This window comes from Nicotiana attenuata, unplaced genomic scaffold (genome assembly GCF_001879085.1).
Source record: "Nicotiana attenuata strain UT unplaced genomic scaffold, NIATTr2, whole genome shotgun sequence".
Taxonomy (NCBI): Eukaryota; Viridiplantae; Streptophyta; class Magnoliopsida; order Solanales; family Solanaceae; genus Nicotiana; species Nicotiana attenuata.
The window spans coordinates 117875-137627 of NW_017672867.1; the positions used below are offsets into that span (position 1 = coordinate 117875).

The following is a 19753-nucleotide window of genomic DNA, read 5'->3' on the forward strand; positions in this document are numbered from 1 at the left end:
ATACAAAGACTTAAAAATTGATAAGAAATTGTTAAAGTAGACTATAGTTTTACAAAAAAAAAAAAAAACATGTTTAATAATCACAAATGTTACTAACTTAGGACCTGTTTGTCCATATCAATTTTTTTTATTTTAAAAAACGTGTTTGTCCATGAAATTTTGTAAGTTCGATTTTTTTTCGAAAATACCACTTTTGTTTTCCCAATCACAAAATTATAATATTTTTTCAAATAAAATACATGCTCAAGCATAATTTCAAATTTAAGATATTATTTTTTAATCTAACTCCAAATACAATTTTTCTTTTTAAATTACAATTTTTCCGTCGAAACGCCTACTTAAATCGTACCATCACAATATTAAATTCTAGCGGCTAGAAGGCCATGACTATCCAAATTGGCTAATTTGGCTTAGTGATATGAGATATTCTCGTTATTTTTCAGAGTTCCACCCTAACTTCACTTGCCCCTAAGATTTGGTAACACCCATTGACACGTAACTCCTCTTACACTCGTAAAAAAAACCATGTAAAAAAAAAAAAAACCTTCAAAAAAGTCATAACATTAATAATTTAATGAGAAAAGAGTAACACAAAATTATTAAAAGACAAAAGGTACAGTAAGCATTGCATACCTAAGGCCAAGACTTAATAAGACCCCATTAACCAATCCCATTTCTCTATACTCTCCCCACACCTATCTCTCTTGCCACGTGGCATCTCTTCCACCATAAAATACAATTTTCTTCCACTTTATAAATTTCATATAAAAAACATATAAATAATATTCCCATTTTTTCTCCGCCATTACTTCCTCCTCCTTCGTCCAAAGCTCTGAGTCTACTCAGTAAAGCTATGGCAACTCAGTTCTAGAATATTCCATAAGTTAGTTTCTATATCTATTTCTTCCCTTGCATGCACATACAGTACAAAAATGGCGAGTATTTCAGCTACACTTTCCACTGCAACTCTACCAGAGCTCAAATTTCTGTGTTCCAATTCGGCTTCTAGAAGCTTCCGTGTACCGCTCTCTAGGTTTTCATCGCGTCGGCGGAGTTTGATTCTAATTAAGGCTGTGAAAAGAGAAGAGAGTGCGGTAGTGGAAGAGAGGGATGCGGAATTGGTGAGGAAAGTGAATGGTAGTGTGAATGGAAGTGCGAAGAAGATCGATGATTTGAACGGTGCATTGATGGTGGAGAAGTACACGAATGGTAGTGTAGGTGTGAGTGAAAGTGAAAATGAGAGTTTGATGAAGTATGTGAATGGGAATGGTGTAGAGGCGAAGAGTAGGGACGAGATTGTGGAGGTGAAGGCGGAAGAGGTGGTTGAGAAGAAGCAGAGTGTAGAGGAGATTGGACAAGAGGAAGCTTGGTTTAAGAAGAACGATCAAGTTGAGGTATATATGTTAGCTATTTTTGATTATACTTTTACTAGCATTTAATTTTTTCAAGTGTTGTTGATTTAGACAGTCACATGACACAAGAGGGGGTGGATTGAGGTCGTTACGAATTTTCGCACTCACTCAAATTTTAACTAACGATTTCTAACCTGCTGCGACTGTTACAATGGACCTGCTTCAGTGCTATAGTTATGTTTTTATGTGAATAATGTTGACAGCCGCGCTGAAGTAGTTTGATACTGTGAATCCAAAGCATTTTGGGGTTGATTCATAGTTGATTGATATTGATTGGTTTTATGTGAATGATCAAGTGGAGGGGTGTGTGTCTGTGCATGTTTCACTTGTGTGGTTATTGTTCTAGAAAATTTCTACTTTTAAAATCTATTGTTTTATTTAAGTGCATAGCGATGTTAATCCCAAATTGATTTGGGGTGGCTGGCATTGATGGTTGCTACAATCAGAATGAGTTGTATGTATAGTGAAGCTTTTTTGTTTGAAGGTAGTCAATGACTGTTAGCTAAATCGAGTATTACTTAAAATTAGTTGACCCTCATTGTCGCATTTACACAATGAGGTTCGGTTTAATCGGTGTCATATTTGATCAATACTACAACAACTGCACATCAATCTCAAACTTGTTTTCTTTTCTTGATATAATTCAAGCCCGAACTAGTTGGGGTGGCTAATGTAGCTGAACTAACTGTTGTATAGATATGCCATCAGAATCAGGATGACTTAGGAAAGGAAAATGTAGCTATATTTGGTTGTATTGAAAGGAAGAATAATAAGAGACTAAGATGGTGGTGTCATAGAGTAGTTATACTTTGCATGGGGATACATGGACTTAATACAAGTGCCATGTGCGATGGTTACTGTTGTTGTGCTCTATCATCAGTATCTCATAGCGACAATGGCCAATTCTATGTCCTCACTTGTCTAATCTTCTGAAGACGAGAATGTTTCTTACTGGCCTTTTGGATGAAATAGTGAACTTCTCTTATTAGAGGTATAAGATGAAGATCGTCCTGGCCGTGACTTGACATGTTATTGGACTGTTTATATAAAGATTATGGCTAACCAGGTCACTATATCAACCTCACATCTATTCACTTGCTGTAATGGGAAATATACCGAGAACATGATGCAGGAGGGGATTCAAAATTGGACCAGAAAGGGTTTGGAGACTCTGGTTTACACAATAAGTATTAGATCTGTTGGTTGCAGTTGGAAAGAAACTAAATGATAAAGCAGGATTTCAAATGTTTATGTACAATATTGCAATTTACAGCTTAGCCTCTGTGCTTTATGGGTTCTTGTGATCTCTGTTTTATTTTTGGACGGAAGCCAGATTGTTTGACAATTCTGAATGGTTTTTGCAGGTTTCTGTCCGGCCTGGAGGCCGTTGGAACAGATTCAAAACATATTCAACAATTCAAAGGACTTTGGAGATATGGGGATCTGTTTTCACTTTTATATTTAGGGCTTGGCTGAATAATCAAAAGTTCTCTTATCGAGGTTGGTCAATAAGATAACCCAAATTTCACAATAGCTAAAGACAGGATGATCAAAAAACCATAATTTTGCTATATTGACAAGAAAATACTCTGCTTTTTGGCACCTGTTTCAACAAGAAATAGTAAGGAATAAGGCATAATGCTACCTTATGAAAAAAACAGAAAACTACTCAAAGTTCACTTCAACTGATCTACATGAATAGCACTTTATCGTTTCATTTTTTCTGCTTCCTCACTGAGCTTTTCCCTACATTGAAGTGAAGATATTGGGATCCACAAACTGATGGACAGAAGATATTACCAAACTGATTCTGAAAGTGGAAATTTCCCCTACATTGAACATATTGGGGTCCACAAACTAAGCTTTTCACAGACTATGGACAGAAAATGATTACCATGACACCTAAAGAATCTACTTGCCACCGTGCCAGTCATTTTTTCCCTTTATACTTAGTTTTGACCTCTTCTCCTCAAAATTCACGATGATAACCTATCTATAATTGTTGATACACTTATTACACCTTCAGAAAGTCAACGATTGCCAACCCAATCTGATATGCTCAGTGATTCAACATAATCCTTTACAAATTGAATAGAAGAAAATGACCCTGCAAAGATCTCTTGTGTTTTATTTTCAGATCTCTTGGAGATTTGACATAAAGCTAAAAACAAATTGTAATGGGCCACAAAATCAACTGCTCAGTGATAATATGAAAAAGCATATTTTACGGTAACTAATACAAGGAGCTGTCTGATGCAGGTGGAATGACAGAGGCGAAAAAAGCTGAGCGGAGAAAGGTCCTCGCTAGGTGGTTAAAAGAAACTATTTTGAGATTAGGTCCTACTTTTATCAAGATTGGCCAGCAATTCTCAACAAGGGTGGATATTCTTGCTCAGGAGTATGTTGATCAGTTGTCTGAGCTTCAGGTTGGTGATGCCCTGCTAAAATTACCGTATGTTTAATCCTCTACTACACACATTTACCACAATTTGATATCTTCAATATACTTTAAGTTTGAAGATTGAGGTATACTTGTTGTTATTTAAGTTTGAAGACATCTTTTGCTCAGTTTTTATAAGCTGGGCATCTTGCCTCATCATCAGAAATTGGTACCAAAATGAACAGTTCTGTCATATATATAGCTTGTTATTTACTTTTGCCAATCCATATATGGTTTATTTTCCTGTTGTTTACTATTTTCTTGAGATGATCTATAATTTCTCAAGCTCGGGCATTGCTCATATCTGTTCCTCCTCAGAGATCTTGCAACATCTCGAATAACAGAGGTTAGCAATGCATGGAGCTTGACAGATTACTAGCAACAAAAATTACCTGTGTGCAAGAAACCTGACTCAAATATACATTGCACTAGTTTACATAATGTGATAAAGAGGAAGACTGAGCACGTTGTTGGAGTATAAGATCCTTAGACAAATCGTTAAATATGTAATACTTGAGATGATATCAACATAAAAATAAATCAATTATGCTGCTGAAATCCATAGTCCCTGAGATGGGATATACTAACTTTGAAGTATATTATATTCTGAAAATACTAACGTTACTTCTAAAGTTAGCCTATATAACTGGCAACACATGCTGCAGTAGATTGATTTTCACCTGGATGCAGCATGCTTGGTTGCTGATCTTTATCTTTTTGCAATGTACCTTACCTTTGTTTCCTCTCGTGATTTCTATTATTTTTCTGTCATTTCCTGTTGCTTTGCAACATGTTTTATTCTCTTTCTTATAAATAGTTAATTTTCCCTGCATTATTTACTTGCAAGGCTAATTTCTCTCTGTTTAGGATCAAGTTCCTCCTTTCCCATCGGAAACTGCTGTATCAATAGTTGAAGAAGAACTTGGGGGCCCATTGGGTGATGTATTTGAAAGATTTGACCGTGAACCAATAGCTGCTGCAAGTCTTGGTAATATTAATTAGTAATTCTGATTGTGTTATGGAAATGTATCCTTCATTCTACCAATCATTGTTCAATGTATTACAAGAATAAAATATTAAAACGCTGATATATTATAATGCAGGTCAGGTGCATCGTGCAAGATTGAATGGGCAGGAAGTAGTTGTAAAAGTACAGAGGCCCGGTCTTAAGGATCTTTTTGATATCGATCTTAAAAACCTGAGGGTCAGTTTCAGATAACTTAAAAGTATCTTTACATTTAACCCTTGGTTCTTTTGTGTAATCGTTTGGCTATGATATAAATTATAATCAGATCTTCATTGACTGCATAGATAGAGCCCATTTTCGCTGATTTTCCTTCATAGACTTTCCCCATCTAACTTCCATACTTCTGCCGGAATAGTCTCACTTCAAGTCATTTATCCATATGCTTGGTGCTATGACCTAGTTTTCATGATGAAATAAGACACCCCTCCAGGATATTCTGCACTTAACACTCGCACGAGCGGTGACTTTTATTCACGGATATGATCGCTGTTACTTCTAATTTTCAAACAATAAGTTATTCATTTTGACATACCTTCTTTTTACATGGCATATTTCTTGCAGGTGATAGCTGAATATCTGCAGAAAATAGATCCTAAATCTGATGGTGCAAAAAGAGACTGGGTTGCAATCTATGATGAATGTGCAAGTGTCTTGTATCAGGTATTTTGTCAATTAATCATCTCTTTATAACTAAGTGAGCATGCATGTCAGTTAGCATCATGAATTCATTAATACTTTGTAAAAGAACTTCAAGACTCATTCTTCTTTCCTACTTATCTTTGATTCTTTTTGGATTTTGGGGTCTCATTGACTTGCTATTTTTGTTTGTACAAGTTCCGTTGCAAAGACATATATCTAGTGGTGAGGTCTGCCAAAAATATGTTTTCATGGGAAAAGCTTTTCTAGTTGACTGACTTCAGAGTTTTAATTAATACTGAATCAGCATCATCTGTTCAAGAAATTTAAATTTATTGGTCTTTAACGCGAAAAAAAGTATTGGTATGTTAAGAAAAAAGGGTATTGGAATGTCATGTCTCATCAGTAGGTTCTCATTGCACTTATATAGAATATTTTCATTTACCAATTAGAGTTCAGGGCTTAAACGATGACAACTGGTCATCAAGGAACTCTGTAATTTATGGCTTTGTATCAACTGGAAGTCCTAAATTGAAGTAGTTTATAAGTTTCTCTAGTGATTGACTGACCTGCATTCTGGTGCTTTTATTTATTTGATATTTAATTCAATAGTCAAATGCTGCTGAATCTTTTCCAGGATCAATGTGTTGCTGTCTTACTTGATTAATCTTTCAAGCTGTAAGTTTTTCTAATAAGAGATGTTATTTTATGAGTTCTGCAGGAGATTGATTACACTAAGGAAGCTGCTAACGCCGAACTGTTTGCAAGTAACTTCAAGAACATGGATTATGTGAAAGTCCCAACGATATACTGGGAATATACCACACCACAGGTTCAAACAATCAGTAATCATGATGGTTTAACTTATTAACATTGAATTCTTTCCATACCCCGTTTTACTTGAATGGTATTTTTCATTGCTTTCAGGTTTTGACAATGGAGTATGTCCCAGGCATTAAAATAAACAGGATACAAGCCTTAGATCAATTGGGTGTTGATAGGAAAAGGTCACTCAAAGTTATGCCATTCAATTTGTAGAAATTTGTAAATTTACCCATATCCTTCAATTTTGTCCATGTACTGGTGCTGTAACCATGTCAGAGAGACATGTTGCTTCACAGAAAGTACGCAAAAATTGGATGTGTTCTGTCAATTCATTCTTGTATCTCTGATAGCAACGTTGAGCAGGTACTAAGTAGTTATTATAGGACTGAAAATATATTCATTTGCACTTCTCCTGATTGTTGATCAGGTTAGGGAGGTATGCGGTTGAATCCTATCTGGAGCAGATCCTGTCTCATGGCTTTTTCCATGCTGATCCAGTGAGATTTCTTACTGACATTCATAGTTCTTCTGCTCTAGTATGACTTACAATTCATACTTTGTAACCAAATAACAACGTAGAATAGATCTCTCCGTTTGAGATATTCAATGAACTGGTATATGAATTTCCCCCCTTCCTTTGTTTTCCTTATACCTGTCATTTAATTTGCATCCTCATTGTTTACCTGGTAGCATCACCATGTTTGCTTTCCTTCTAACTGATAAGAAAATGGACCTTGGGCCAAACTCAATCCCAAAAAATTAGTTCATGAGGTGAGCCCAAGATCATATAATGAGACCAATTACTCCATTAACCACCAATGTGGGAAATCTAACACCCACAAACACGCCCAGGACCAAACATCTGGAACGTGGACAATATAATATAGGGCCCAACAGTAAACCAAGAATTGGGATGTGTTTGTCTCTGATGCCATGATAAGAAAATGGATCTTGGGCCTAACTCAACCCCAAAAGCTAGGTCATGAGGTGAAGATTGCCCAAGACATATAAGGAGACCAATTACTCCATCCACCACTGATGTGGGAAATCTAACACTAACCATTCAACTCCAGTATAAACTGCAAATGGAAGCTTGTGTTGATCGATGGAGGAAAGTTATTTTGTTAACTCTTGGTAATCACCTCATTCACTTGGATAGGACCAAGTAGCTAATTCAGAGAGATACCTTTGGAGCTTCACCTTCCAACGACATCACGAACCAATTAGTATTTGTTGAACACAAAATTAAGTAGTTAAAAGGGTGTTATCTCTAATAACTTAAGTTTTTTCATGAGATGGTCACACTTTTCTTAACATGGTATTTAAAGCAGGTAGAGGTCTTGGTTTCGAATCTCACTGCCATTCATTATTAGAAGGAATTTCCACGTGCTTGACTTATGAAAGAGAATCATGCCTGCACGTGCGGGGGCATGTTGAAGACATAATTAAGCAATCAAACGTGTGCTTTCTCATATAATTTAAGCTTTTAGATGAGATGGTCACACACTTCAACAATATTTTAAGATGTTGATGTATTTACTCATTTCTAAGTTGAACATTGTTTTCATCTTACTACTTACCTTACCCCTATTCTCATATCTGTGAAGTGTCGAAATGAAGGTTTCTCAAAGAAAGTTGGTGTTTATTTAATTTTCATGCAGCATCCTGGAAATATAGCTGTGGATGATGTCAATGGCGGAAGGCTGATCTTTTATGATTTTGGAATGATGGGAAGGTATATAGTTGAACCTTTTCATCTGAGAAATATAAATAACTGAGAAGTTCTCCAACCTAAAACTTGTTAGTTCTCACTTACTCTAGCATGTTGCAGCATAAGTCCTAATATCAGAGAAGGATTGCTGGAAACATTCTATGGAGTTTATGAGAAAGATCCAGATAAGGTGATCACACTTAAAGTTCCTAAGCTTGCTATTTCTTTCTTTTATTGTTCTGTCTCTGTTCTACCTACCCGCATAAATGCTTGGCTAAAGATCACTTTGAAATGCAGGTCGTGCAAGCAGCGATTCAAATGGGTGTTCTGGTGCCTACTGGTGACATGACTGCTGTCAGACGAACTGCACAGTTTTTCCTTAATAGGTACTTGCCCGCATCATATCTGTCAACTTTAATTTTGTTAAAAGTGAAATTGAATGTTGAGACTGCCAAAATTAAGCCCATTGTCGGCAGAATTTAAATTACTAATCAGTTCGTCCTTTATAGTAACACCTGAGATTGTGGGCTGATGTCCATGATGTGGTTTGGGGTGTGTGTATATTTGTTTGTGCTGTGCTCTCGTATACATAAATGAAGTGAAAAGTGTGTTTGCAAACTGATGAATTAGAATCCATGAGAAGTGTTTGTTTCGGCAAAGGGTTTTTTCCTTTTTCTTTTTCCTCTCTTTACCTTTATCTCTTTTTCTTAATCAGTTATAATCTTGGATTATGTGTTGTACATCAACTTGTTAGCCCCCCTAAATGTTTGTGTTCAAGATGTGACTAATAGATATACTCGGAGGAACTTTCCTTCTTCGGGTAAAAAATTTGGTCCATATTCGATAAAATTTCCAACAGGTAGGTTATGAGAGATGGATCGTTCTATTTTTGACAAGTAATAAGATTTTATCAACAAAATGATGAAGCCTGTATACTAGAGGTATACAACGATCAGCTATAGGGCAAGCATTCCCTCCTACAAAGTCCCAACCGGTATTTATACAAATAGGAATCTCTTATATGCTGCAACAAAGTGCAAAAGGAAACTAGCTTGAACGAGAAGGCCTTCTCCGATCTTTGGAAAGCCCATCGGTTTCTTTTGCACTATGTACTCCACATCGTGGCTTGTGGTTGTATATTCCATCTTTGTTTTCTTTGATCCTTTCTGCCTCTCAATTTTCAACTTGAGAAGCTCCTTAACAGTTGTGGGCATTTCCGACCTACCTTTGAACAACCTGTTGGAAGAGATTCCACTACCTCATAGTCATTTTGCAGTGGATGGGCAGGTGGCTAACATCCACTCCTGCTCCTTTGCACAAGAAACACCAGCTAATAGTGGCGTACGCAGAATTTTTCGTAAGCGGTATCACTATTAAAAAGCTAAATAGATGAACAAATTACCAAAATGACATCATATTAAAAAGTCTTTTCATAAGATTATAGAATTCAACTCATAAAGAAGACAACGAATACATTAAAAAAATCAACGAGAAATATAAACGAAAAAATAACAAGACAACTTATAACTGTCGATGACCCACCCAAGTTGGCGTAGATGATGAGAGAGATGACAAACAGTTTTTCCAAAATATAATTTTACATTCATTTATATACTTAATATGATTTCGGGAAGCATCCAAATGTTTAGTACCAACTGGTTTCTTGAGAGTATTAAAAAGTAAAGGTTTTATTTAGATTACACATAAACATATACATGTCGAGGTTCGGTCCCTTGACATTTACAACAAAAATGCAGTGCTTGGCCAGTGAGCCACTAAGTTATTAACGTCATGTGGTGTCACTTTAAATACAATATACGTGAAATTTTGTTTTTTCATATTGCTCCTACATATACTTTGTAAATTTTTCCAGCGAAGCGGTGTCACGTGACACCGCTTCGCATAACCTAAATCCGCCCCTGCCAGCTAATGTGAATCTGTCTTTTCCGCATGTGTATTGACTTCGTCGGAGTTCGCTATTCACTTGATTTACAACATTTGGAACGAACTTGACATGTCGTAAATGCTTCCCTTTTTTCCCATTTCTTCTATTATCTTTCTGTTCCCCTCCATTCAGCTAAAGTATGTTAATGTTTAGGTCCTTTACTGCAAAAAGTGTCAATTTGACTCTCATTTCATGGCTAACTGTGACCTAAACCTAAGCTACATTGATTGAGTTATTTTAGACTTTCTATTCACAAGGTGCTTTGTAATGTGCATCATCATTCACATGATTTACAACATTTGGACCGAACTTGACATGTAGTAAATGCTTTCCCCTTTTCCCCCCAGTTCTTCTATTATCTTTCTGTTTACCTCCAATCAGCTAAAGTCTGTCGAATTTCAGGTCGTTTACTGCAAAAATGTCAATTTGACTCTCATTTCATGGCTAACCGTGACCAAAACCTAAGCTACATTGATTCTGAGCTATTTTAGACCTTGATGAATAATAACTCCTCCCGTAAGTGTTTAAATTGATTGAAGCTTAACAGTTGAAATATTGCAGCTTTGAAGAGCGCCTTGCAGCACAAAGAAAGGAGAGAGAAATGGCACAAGCAGAGCTTGGGTTCAAAAAGCCATTAAGCAGGGAGGAACAAATAGAGAAAAAAAAGCAACGGTTGGCTGCAATTGGTAATTCACTTGTCGTATCTTCCTTGTCTGGTCTAAGTATCAAACTTTTTTGTTTAGCTTGTTCTATTCCTTTGCCCTCTTTACTTCGGTGCTTCTGGGGGGTTTTCAGGGGAATGAAAAACCACCAACGTGTTTTTACTGCTTGGTCCCCCCAAGAGAAGGAACAAGTAAAATTAGAAGATATATTCAGATGCTAGTTGGCTATTCACTTTGCTCATAGCTTTTCTTACTTTTTATTCACAAACAGGTGAAGATCTATTAAGCATTGCAGCAGATCAGCCATTCCGGTTTCCTGCCACATTCACTTTTGTGGTTAGAGCATTTTCAGGTACTTCAGTTCCAGCTTACCGTTCCTTATAATTGCACTGCTTATGCGTTCAACTTCTTATAACAGAAACTGTTATTATTATCAGTTCTGGATGGCATCGGAAAGGGTCTTGATCCACGATTTGATATCACTGAGATTGCCAAACCGTGAGTACAGCACGATACAGAACATTTTTTTTTTGTGTGTAATTTTTCCCTCCTTTTCTAACATAAAATTTTATGCTGCTATATAGCTATGCCCTAGAGTTGCTTAGGTTTCGTGAAGCTGGTGTTGAAGTTGTGCTAAAGGTAAGCCTAATAAAAGTTCGAAATTATATGCATGTTTTGTTTTTCATATTGTGCTTAAGTTTTAATGATTTATCTTTCTGACTTCCAGGACTTCAGGAACAGATGGGACAGACAATCTCGTGCATTTTACAACTTGTTCAGGCAGGCTGATAGAGTTGAGAGACTTGCTGAAATTATCCAGCGATTGGTAGATATCATGCAATATTTTGGCATTAAATTAAAATTTGATCACAGATCCATATTTTTTCAGTCTAGTATTTTATCCATTTATATCTTATTCTGATTTGCTTACAGGAGCAAGGCGATCTTAAGCTTCGGGTTAGAGCTTTAGAATCTGAAAGGGCTTTCCAACGTGTTGCAGCTGTCCAGAAAACAATTGGAAGTGTAAGTTGTCATACATTCTGGTACAGTTTTCAAATTAATTTTCATGTGACATTTGATGTACTCTTTTAATCAAGAAAGGTACAACATGTTTGTTGTGTTAGTCTTCTATATCAAGATAAGTTATGCTGTGGAAAGGAGCTTTCTCTGAGTTCTACTATGGGTTTACCCTCTTACACCCTGTCTTTTGGGCCATTTGCTGTTTTTTTTTGGGTTTTGGGGTGGGGGGGGTTCACTTATAGTGGAAATAATATCTATAAGCACATAAGTTTGTTGCACTTTCTGGCTTCTCATTGTTTCACTTCTTAATGACTCGGGTCTTTATCTCAAATGTTTGTGTATTCATCTCAACAGGCAGTTGCAGCTGGAAGCTTGGTTAACCTAGCTACAATGTTGTATCTCAATTCCATCCGTGTAAGTATTGCATCTTCACTTGTATATTTTAAGTTTGTCTCTTGCCATACTGATGTGTAACTTGCACACATCTTCATTTTTCAGATGCCTTCTATTATGGCATACGCTGTCTGTGCATTCTTTGGCTTCCAAGTCCTCTTTGGCCTTCTGAAAGTTAAGAAATTGGATGAACGAGAAAAATTGATCACTGGAACAGCTTAAACAAATGGTGAGCAACACTTCTCTAATTTAGGACTGACATAGGGGCGGAAAAACTCTTAAATTTTATGAAGCCTTTAGTGACTTACATTACATAAAAAGTTTCTAGATGGGTTTCTACCTCTATATCACAAGTAAAAAAAGTAATAAGATTTTGAAGGTAATTTACATTTTTGTACTAGAGTTGGTATTGGCTACTAATAACTTCAAGGATGATTAAAGTTAAACTTCAGATGCTTCATATAATGGTAGAGTCAGTAAGACATTTTGATACAGGAAGAAATGCATCCATATTAAAACTTGAAAATCAATAGAACTTGGGTCTTCACGCAATTAATCTGATTTATGGCTTTGCAGTTCCAGATTTTGATAGATAACTTACCCCTCCAGGTGGAAAGTAAAAGAGTTGACTCATGAAGGATAGAAACAAATTACTCTAAAAATTCTTTATCACGGGCTTCATCTAAACATGTGTAAGGCGTTTTGATTAAACCTAAAAAAAAGCTTCTATTTTATATCCCTTTTGGGTTGAGTACATGTTCAAGTGTGCAAACAAAAGTAGGTTTCAAATAGCAAAATTCCAGAAAGAGCATTTCAATAAGAAGAAAGTTTGAAGAAAGGTTCTTGAAAAGCCTTAAGTCCAATCTGAAGGATAAGCATGACTTTTAAGAGATGATGAAAAGAGTTTGTGCTCTTGGACTCCTAAGGTGATGGTGGTCGGCCTTTGACTGAAAGGAGCTAGGCTTGTTAAACACTGTTGGTATGACATACTGCAAGGTCTCCAGATAAAACTGCAAGTTATCCAGCTTTGCTAGCTGCTGGAACTTTTCATTCTTCATTTCTTACATAATTCGTGTCTGTGCATCTGTGGGTATTTTAAGAATGATTTCTCCATAAGTCCAACAAACAACAACATACCCAGTATTATCCTACATAGTGGGGTCTGGGAGGGTAGTGTGTACGTCGACCTTACCCCTAAACATGTGAAGGCTTTTTGATTAGCTTTTGTTATATATCCCTTTTGGGTTGAGTACATGTACAAGTGTGCAAAAAAAGTAGGTTCCAAATAGCAAAATTCCAGAAAGAGCATTTCAATAAGAGGAAAATTTGAAGAAGAAAGATTCTTCCTAGATCTCTTCCTTAATCTTGGTACTTCTTTCCTTATTCAGATCCTCATTTTCCTTAGAAGTCTGGATCTTCCTTTAATTGCTCAATTAATCAATAAGCATCCTTTGATAAATCAATCCTGCAAAACAAGAATAGCCGTGTTAGGTTTTTTCCTAGAGTATAATATAGAGATGTGAAACCCCTGGGCCAACACTTCATAGATTTTTTCTAGAGCATAATATGGATGAGTTTAATGATTGTCAGAAGTTTCATGACGGAAGGAGCTTCATCCTTTTCACTATGTGTTCCAAAAGTTTGTCTAGTAGCACATGATAGATTTCTCTTTTGGATGTTCAATTTTTCCTTTTTGGTTGAAGGTTTAGCTGTTCAATTAAGCACACAACTTTCTTACATTCTTTTGTTTAATATGATAGAACTTCTTTCCAATCCTCGGTTATTGGATATACATACAATAGATTAGCAAAAAAGAAAAGAGTATCTGAGGTTGTCGAGGGACAGATTTCATTTATTTCAGTGTGGATATGTTAAGTTGGTTTTGTAATTTCCATATTAATATTTGGTATATATGATTTCTCTTAACAATCTTTTGTTGGATTGCTTGGCCTGAGAGGGTTGGGATCCAAAGAAAAAATAGATAGTCCTGTGAACATATCATTCTATGATCATCTCTGCAGTTTTAAGCGAAACAGCAACATAAAATACAAATTAAAAGACATCTCTGTGTTAGGTGTTTGCCATAATTTTCTTACCATATTTGGTTTTCCTATCTCTTGAAGGAAAAGGGCAATATAATTACCTTAACTGGGTTTTCCTTTTTGTAAAAGGAAATCATAAATCTCCAATATTTGGCTAGTCCTTTTTCTTGTAGGAAAAGGTTTGGACTTCTATAAATTGAGGATCCTTCCTTCACATTCAGTAGCATCCACAATGTATCCATAGGGGGCTTGAGAGTATTGTTTAGGGGGAGAACTTTACGGGACAAGTGTTAGTGTGTCACTTGTGTTTGCCTCTTCGTGAGGTTGTTCTCTCGATATTTTGTACTCTCTTTTATTATAGTGGATTGCTCATCTCCGTTGTGGACGTAGGTCAGTTGACCGAACCACGTTAAATGTTTGTGTCTCTTTTGGTAGATTTCTCTTTTGTTATCTGATTTATCGTCGTTCAAGTGTTGCTTTACTAGCTTCCGCATGACACCTAATTATTTCGGTCCTAACACTCTGCTCTATATGTAAAATGCAAACAATGTTTATGCTTACTCTAACTTGATTAAATTGGAATCGTTTTACAGTTGGCCATTGTACGCCATTGTACTTCACAGGTTACCCTGGGAGATCATATATGGGAACTGCCATTCCAGTAACCCTGGAAAAAAGCAGAAATAATGTGGAGGAGACTTAACGGATTGTTGAGTATTTATAGAGCACGCCCATGGCGAAGAGTTGCCAGTTTTGTCATTCAGCTTTAAGATGCATCATGTGGTAAGGCTTCCAAGGTGGAGGTTAACTTCTAATTTTGTTGGCCTAACAGATTGTTGTATTTGCTCATCTCCACTAGAGAGCACTCCTGTGAAGTAGACGGAGGAAGAAATGATTAATGTCGTATGATACCCATTTTGACCTTCTATAGCCTTAGTGTATAGGTATACAAAATCTAGGAGATAAATGTAACTAATGTTAGCCTTATCTACCTTCAACCTTATTTCTGGAGTTCGATTCCCTTGAATTTGTGTATAGTACAACGTGAACTCTTATTATTGTGAAAGCAATGTCATAAAAGTATCTAGGGATCAAATATGACATTGAGCTAACCGTACTTTGTATTTGTTCTTTGTATGTGTATTAGTATATTTCACAAGTATACTTCAATGAAGGAGCAGATGGTAGCAAGTCTTCTTGAAGTATGTATACAATTTCAACTTATTTAAAGTTATAAACAGTGAGAGGCGACTACCTCGAAACTACAGGGAGATAATTGCCATATGCAGTTTGCTGTTTGTATTGTTTTGTATTACTAAAAGCTGAGAATTTTCCTGCGTTGCTTCATTTTTAATCTTCTGTAGTATGTTGTGGCATGTGTCTCTAGAATCTAATTCTTTCTTGTTTCCTCTTTCATCCACCAACATGGTGGATCCTCTAAACTTCTGTCCTTTAAACTCATTTTTTATTATTTATCATTGTCGGACAAAACATTACTTTGGATGAAGTGCTTGAGCTGTACCATGTGCTAGATAACATTAAATACAAAAATATTTTCACTCCAAAGGTTGACATCTTCACACAAACCCTATCTGTAAAGTGAAGATATCAGTGTATTGACTCATTTGAGTTGCCCGTGTAGTGTCTGTTCACCATTTCTCCACAGTGTTTTGTGATCTCATCACCAATTTTATATGAGCTTCAAATTTATAACCAAATATATTGATATATTGGGAATATTTTCATTTTCACGCATTAGCGATTTTAGATTACATAGAGAAAAATAGTGAAAGAAACATTGCATTTCTTCTTTGTTCTGGATATTTAGACGTCCAACACTTTCCTTCATGACATTCCCTTTCTTTTTCTTTTCATAATAAATTCTTCCTTTTATAATTTGCGAATGAATAAAAGAACAAATTAAATACTTTAACTATGGTTAGGGCTTTATTTTATTTAATTAAATTTCAATCATTGGTTTTTAACCATGACAAGTGTCTCCAATCCAAGTATGAACTTGGAAAAATCGAGAGACTAGGAAATGAAGGGGAGTTGGAGAAAATACTATCTTAGATTCTAAGCTTCATAAATTAAATGAATTCTTCAAACTACGCGAAAATTGTATGGAATAGTATATATGATCAAATGTTGGGGCAGTCCGAAAAAAAAAAAAATTAGTTTCTTCCAAAAAAAAAAAATAGTTTCTCGATTTGTCCCTTTTATGTGATCCCATTTGATCACATAAAGATTTTAAAATATTAGTATGACATGTGTATTACTTGAGTAGTCGCACGATAAATTATTAAATAAATAGTTGAATAATTAGTTTGCGTAGAAAATATCACATGTAATCTTATATGAGATCAATTTTTATTGTGTCAGATATTTTTGGATATCTTAAAACGATAAACTAGTTGCGATAGGGTGGAGTACATGTTATATAAATAGGAAAGAAACAGGTATTCCACGACTCAGTGTGCAATTTACTTGAATGATTCGAAAGTGACAACCAACACCTAAGAGTAGTAAATTCAATAGAAGCAAATTATTGGAATTTTACCATTATTATACAACAATTAGAGGTGTCAAATAAGTGTAATTTGTCTAATTCGTCAAAACTTGGACGGATTGGATTGTGAATCTAGGCAAAATTCAAATTAACCTGACAAAAGGTTGGTTCATTTCAAACTATACATATTATCCAAATTAATCAATAACTTTGTCGAATAAATTCAAAAAAGTTCACTCTTGTGATCTCATTAAACATAGAAAAATACTTTTTATTTGGGTGAAAAAGATGGATATATATATCGATAATCAAGTTTTAAAAGAACTGTTCAGGAGATACAATATAGGTATCAGATTTACATTACTAGAAAACAAGGCCCCCGTAGAGGAACCCTTAACTACAGCAAAGGTAGAACCATCCAAACTAGTATTATAGCTACTGGATACGGTGTCGACTATACTATTACTAGGATAACTAACTAAGTTATTACTAGTACGTATGGTAGATGTAGACTTAAGCATCCTTTTCCTTAGCATTCCTTCTTGATCTTGTTTATACATTGATATCACAAAAGGTGGTGGATTTGCAAAAAGTAGACAGGGTTCCTTTGCATGCTTTGCCCCATAGTTGGCTAGAAGACCTGCTATACAGTTTTGTTCTCTGTAAACACTCCGAACATGCGGCCTATCCAGTTATAGGAGTAATAACCTGCAGTCATTAATTATATTAGTATATTGCATGGTGTTGGATTTAAACATATCAATGATGGCCTGTGCATCTGTTTCAATAACCAACGGTTTTAGATTTTTTTTTACAGCAATCATCAATCCTTTGAGCAGAGCAAGAAGTTTCATTTGAATAGCTGTTCCAGGTGCTGAATTTCCTGCATAACCCAGGAGCCAATCCCCTTTTGTATTTCGAAATAACCCTCTAATTCCATACTCAGATTTATTAGGTGTGCAGGAGCCATCTATGTTTAGTTTATAGGTATGGTTATCCGGAGGATGCCATTTTACATATAAAGGGATTAAACTATTCTTTATTTTGTGATTTGTGAGATGATAGAACTCTGCAACTTTATTAATTATATCTTTGATACTTAAGCAACATTTCTTATGTTCCATAGCAATTCGATTTCGTGTGATCCATAATTCCCATAAAGCAAAAGGGATAAGAGTAGTATTTGGAATATTATGATTAGTATGTCGTGATGGCTGATATATGAATTCCTTAACACAGTTGAGATTACTTTGACATAGCAAAGAATTCATATTTTGTGTGAATATGTTAAGCTTATCCCACAGATATCTAGCAGGCGTACATTCCAAAAATATGTGTTGTAAAGTTTCAGGATACAAATGACACACTGCACAAATATCAGAAGTAATAATACCTAACCTGTTGAGATACGCTGCTGTTGGAAGCCTGCCATGGCAAACTAACCAGATGAAATATGATATCTTTGGTGGAACCAGTAGTTTCCAAATCCAGCTATAGCTATTTAATTGAGTATTCGTCAAAGTATTTGTGTTTGTTGTAATAGAGTTATACATTAACTTTACTGAAAATATTCCATTTGGCGTAAGTGCCCAATAGATTTGATCATAGGTATAAGATTGAATTGGCATATAAATATTATTAATAAGAGTGGATAAATTAGAAGGTAATTTGAGTGGCAGTAAATGGAGATTCCACTTATGATTATAGTAGTATTTTGAAATTGTTTTATTCTCCTCGCCCTTTGGAAGAGGTCCAACTAGTTGCTGGCGAAGTATGTAATTCTGCTTAATCCATGGATCCATCCAGAATTTAATATGTTGTCCTGTGGCTATATTTCATTTATAACCTAATTTACAACAGTCCCATTCTTGCATTACATTACGCCAAATCATAGCAGTTTGTTTCTGAGGTATTTTAGATCTTATATAATTGCATAGTAAAACTTGTGCCCATAATTGGTGAGGATTTTGAAATAATCGCCATGCAAGGCTTGATTTTTTAATACTAGATTTTGAATTCCTAATCCCCCTTTGTCAATAGTTTTCGTGACAGTTGACCACTTAATCAGATGCAGTTTTTTCTTTTGTGTTGTAGTGCCCCAGAGAAAATTTCGTTGATAACGATTAAGCAAGTTAAGAACATAATAAGGTAATTTAAGATATTGCATAACATGGTTGAGAAGAGAACTGAGAGTGGAACGAATTAATGTGGCCCTTCCTGCTTTTGTTAAAAAATTTATTTTCCACCCGGATAATTTATTTTTGAAATTCTCTATTAAGAATTGATAATCATTTTTAGAAGGCCTGGTTACGAAAATTGGGAACCCTAAGTATTTACCAAAATTTTTTCCCTCATTCATTTGGAACATTCTTAATATATTATTTCTGATATTTATGGAGCAATTTTTGGAGAATTTTTTTTTTGATTTAGCAAAATTGATGGTCTGGCCGGACTGAGTTGTAAACGTAGTAGCGTATTGAATATAGCTTGGCATGATTTCTCTGTAACCTTGGATGTAAGAATAATATCATCCGTGAAAAATAAATGTGACAATTGAGGTTCATTATGACTAAGTGATACTGGTATCCAAGAGTTGTAGTCTACTGATGTGTTGATCTTCCTGGAAAGCATTTCTAAGCATAGTATAAACAGATAAAGTGATAGTGGGTCACCTTGTCTTGTACCTCGTGTAGGTATAAAATAATCAGTAGGGCTACCATTAAGCAAAATAGCAATATTACTAGTTGTAATACAAGACATAATCAACTTTATGAAAGTAGGTGGGAAATTTAGAGAACTTAGAGAGTAATGGATAAAAGACCATTCTAATTTGTCAAATGCTTTTTCCAAGTCCAATTTAAGAAGCATATTTATATTAGAGCCTTTCATTTTTTGAAATTTTGTGATTAATTTTTGTACTATAATAGCATTATCCGCTGCTCTCCTATTTTTCTGGAAGCTAGATTGAGTAGGGTCAATTAACAACTGTAGGAAAGGTTTGAGTCTGTTAACTATAATTTTGGTAATTATCTTATAAATCGTGTTACATAGACTAATAGGTCGATATTCATAAATGGTGGCAGCATTTTTATTTTTGGGTATTAAACATATGAAAGTGTTATTTATAGTGG

At 35.3% G+C, this 19753-nt stretch overlaps 1 protein-coding gene across 2 annotated transcripts; it reads left to right on the forward strand.

The window, feature by feature from the left end:
* Positions 1–780: 780 nt before the first annotated feature.
* On the forward strand, positions 781–15439 carry LOC109214760 (uncharacterized protein sll1770). Of its 2 annotated transcripts, none has more exons than XM_019378705.1 (21): positions 781–1394; positions 2777–2912; positions 3672–3838; positions 4720–4840; positions 4956–5056; positions 5441–5539; positions 6237–6347; positions 6443–6522; positions 6768–6837; positions 8002–8075; positions 8172–8241; positions 8349–8437; positions 10558–10682; positions 10930–11010; positions 11096–11156; positions 11243–11297; positions 11386–11484; positions 11592–11681; positions 12033–12092; positions 12177–12300; positions 14707–15439. In XM_019378705.1, exons 1-20 carry the CDS (start codon positions 933–935, stop codon positions 12291–12293), a joined length of 2268 nt encoding a protein of 755 aa, XP_019234250.1. In that variant the 5' UTR covers positions 781–932; the 3' UTR covers positions 12294–12300; positions 14707–15439. The 2 variants fall into 2 exon arrangements, with proteins under 2 accessions (XP_019234250.1, XP_019234251.1); XM_019378706.1 differs by having other exon boundaries at positions 14737–15397.
* Positions 15440–19753: the final 4314 nt, after the last annotated feature.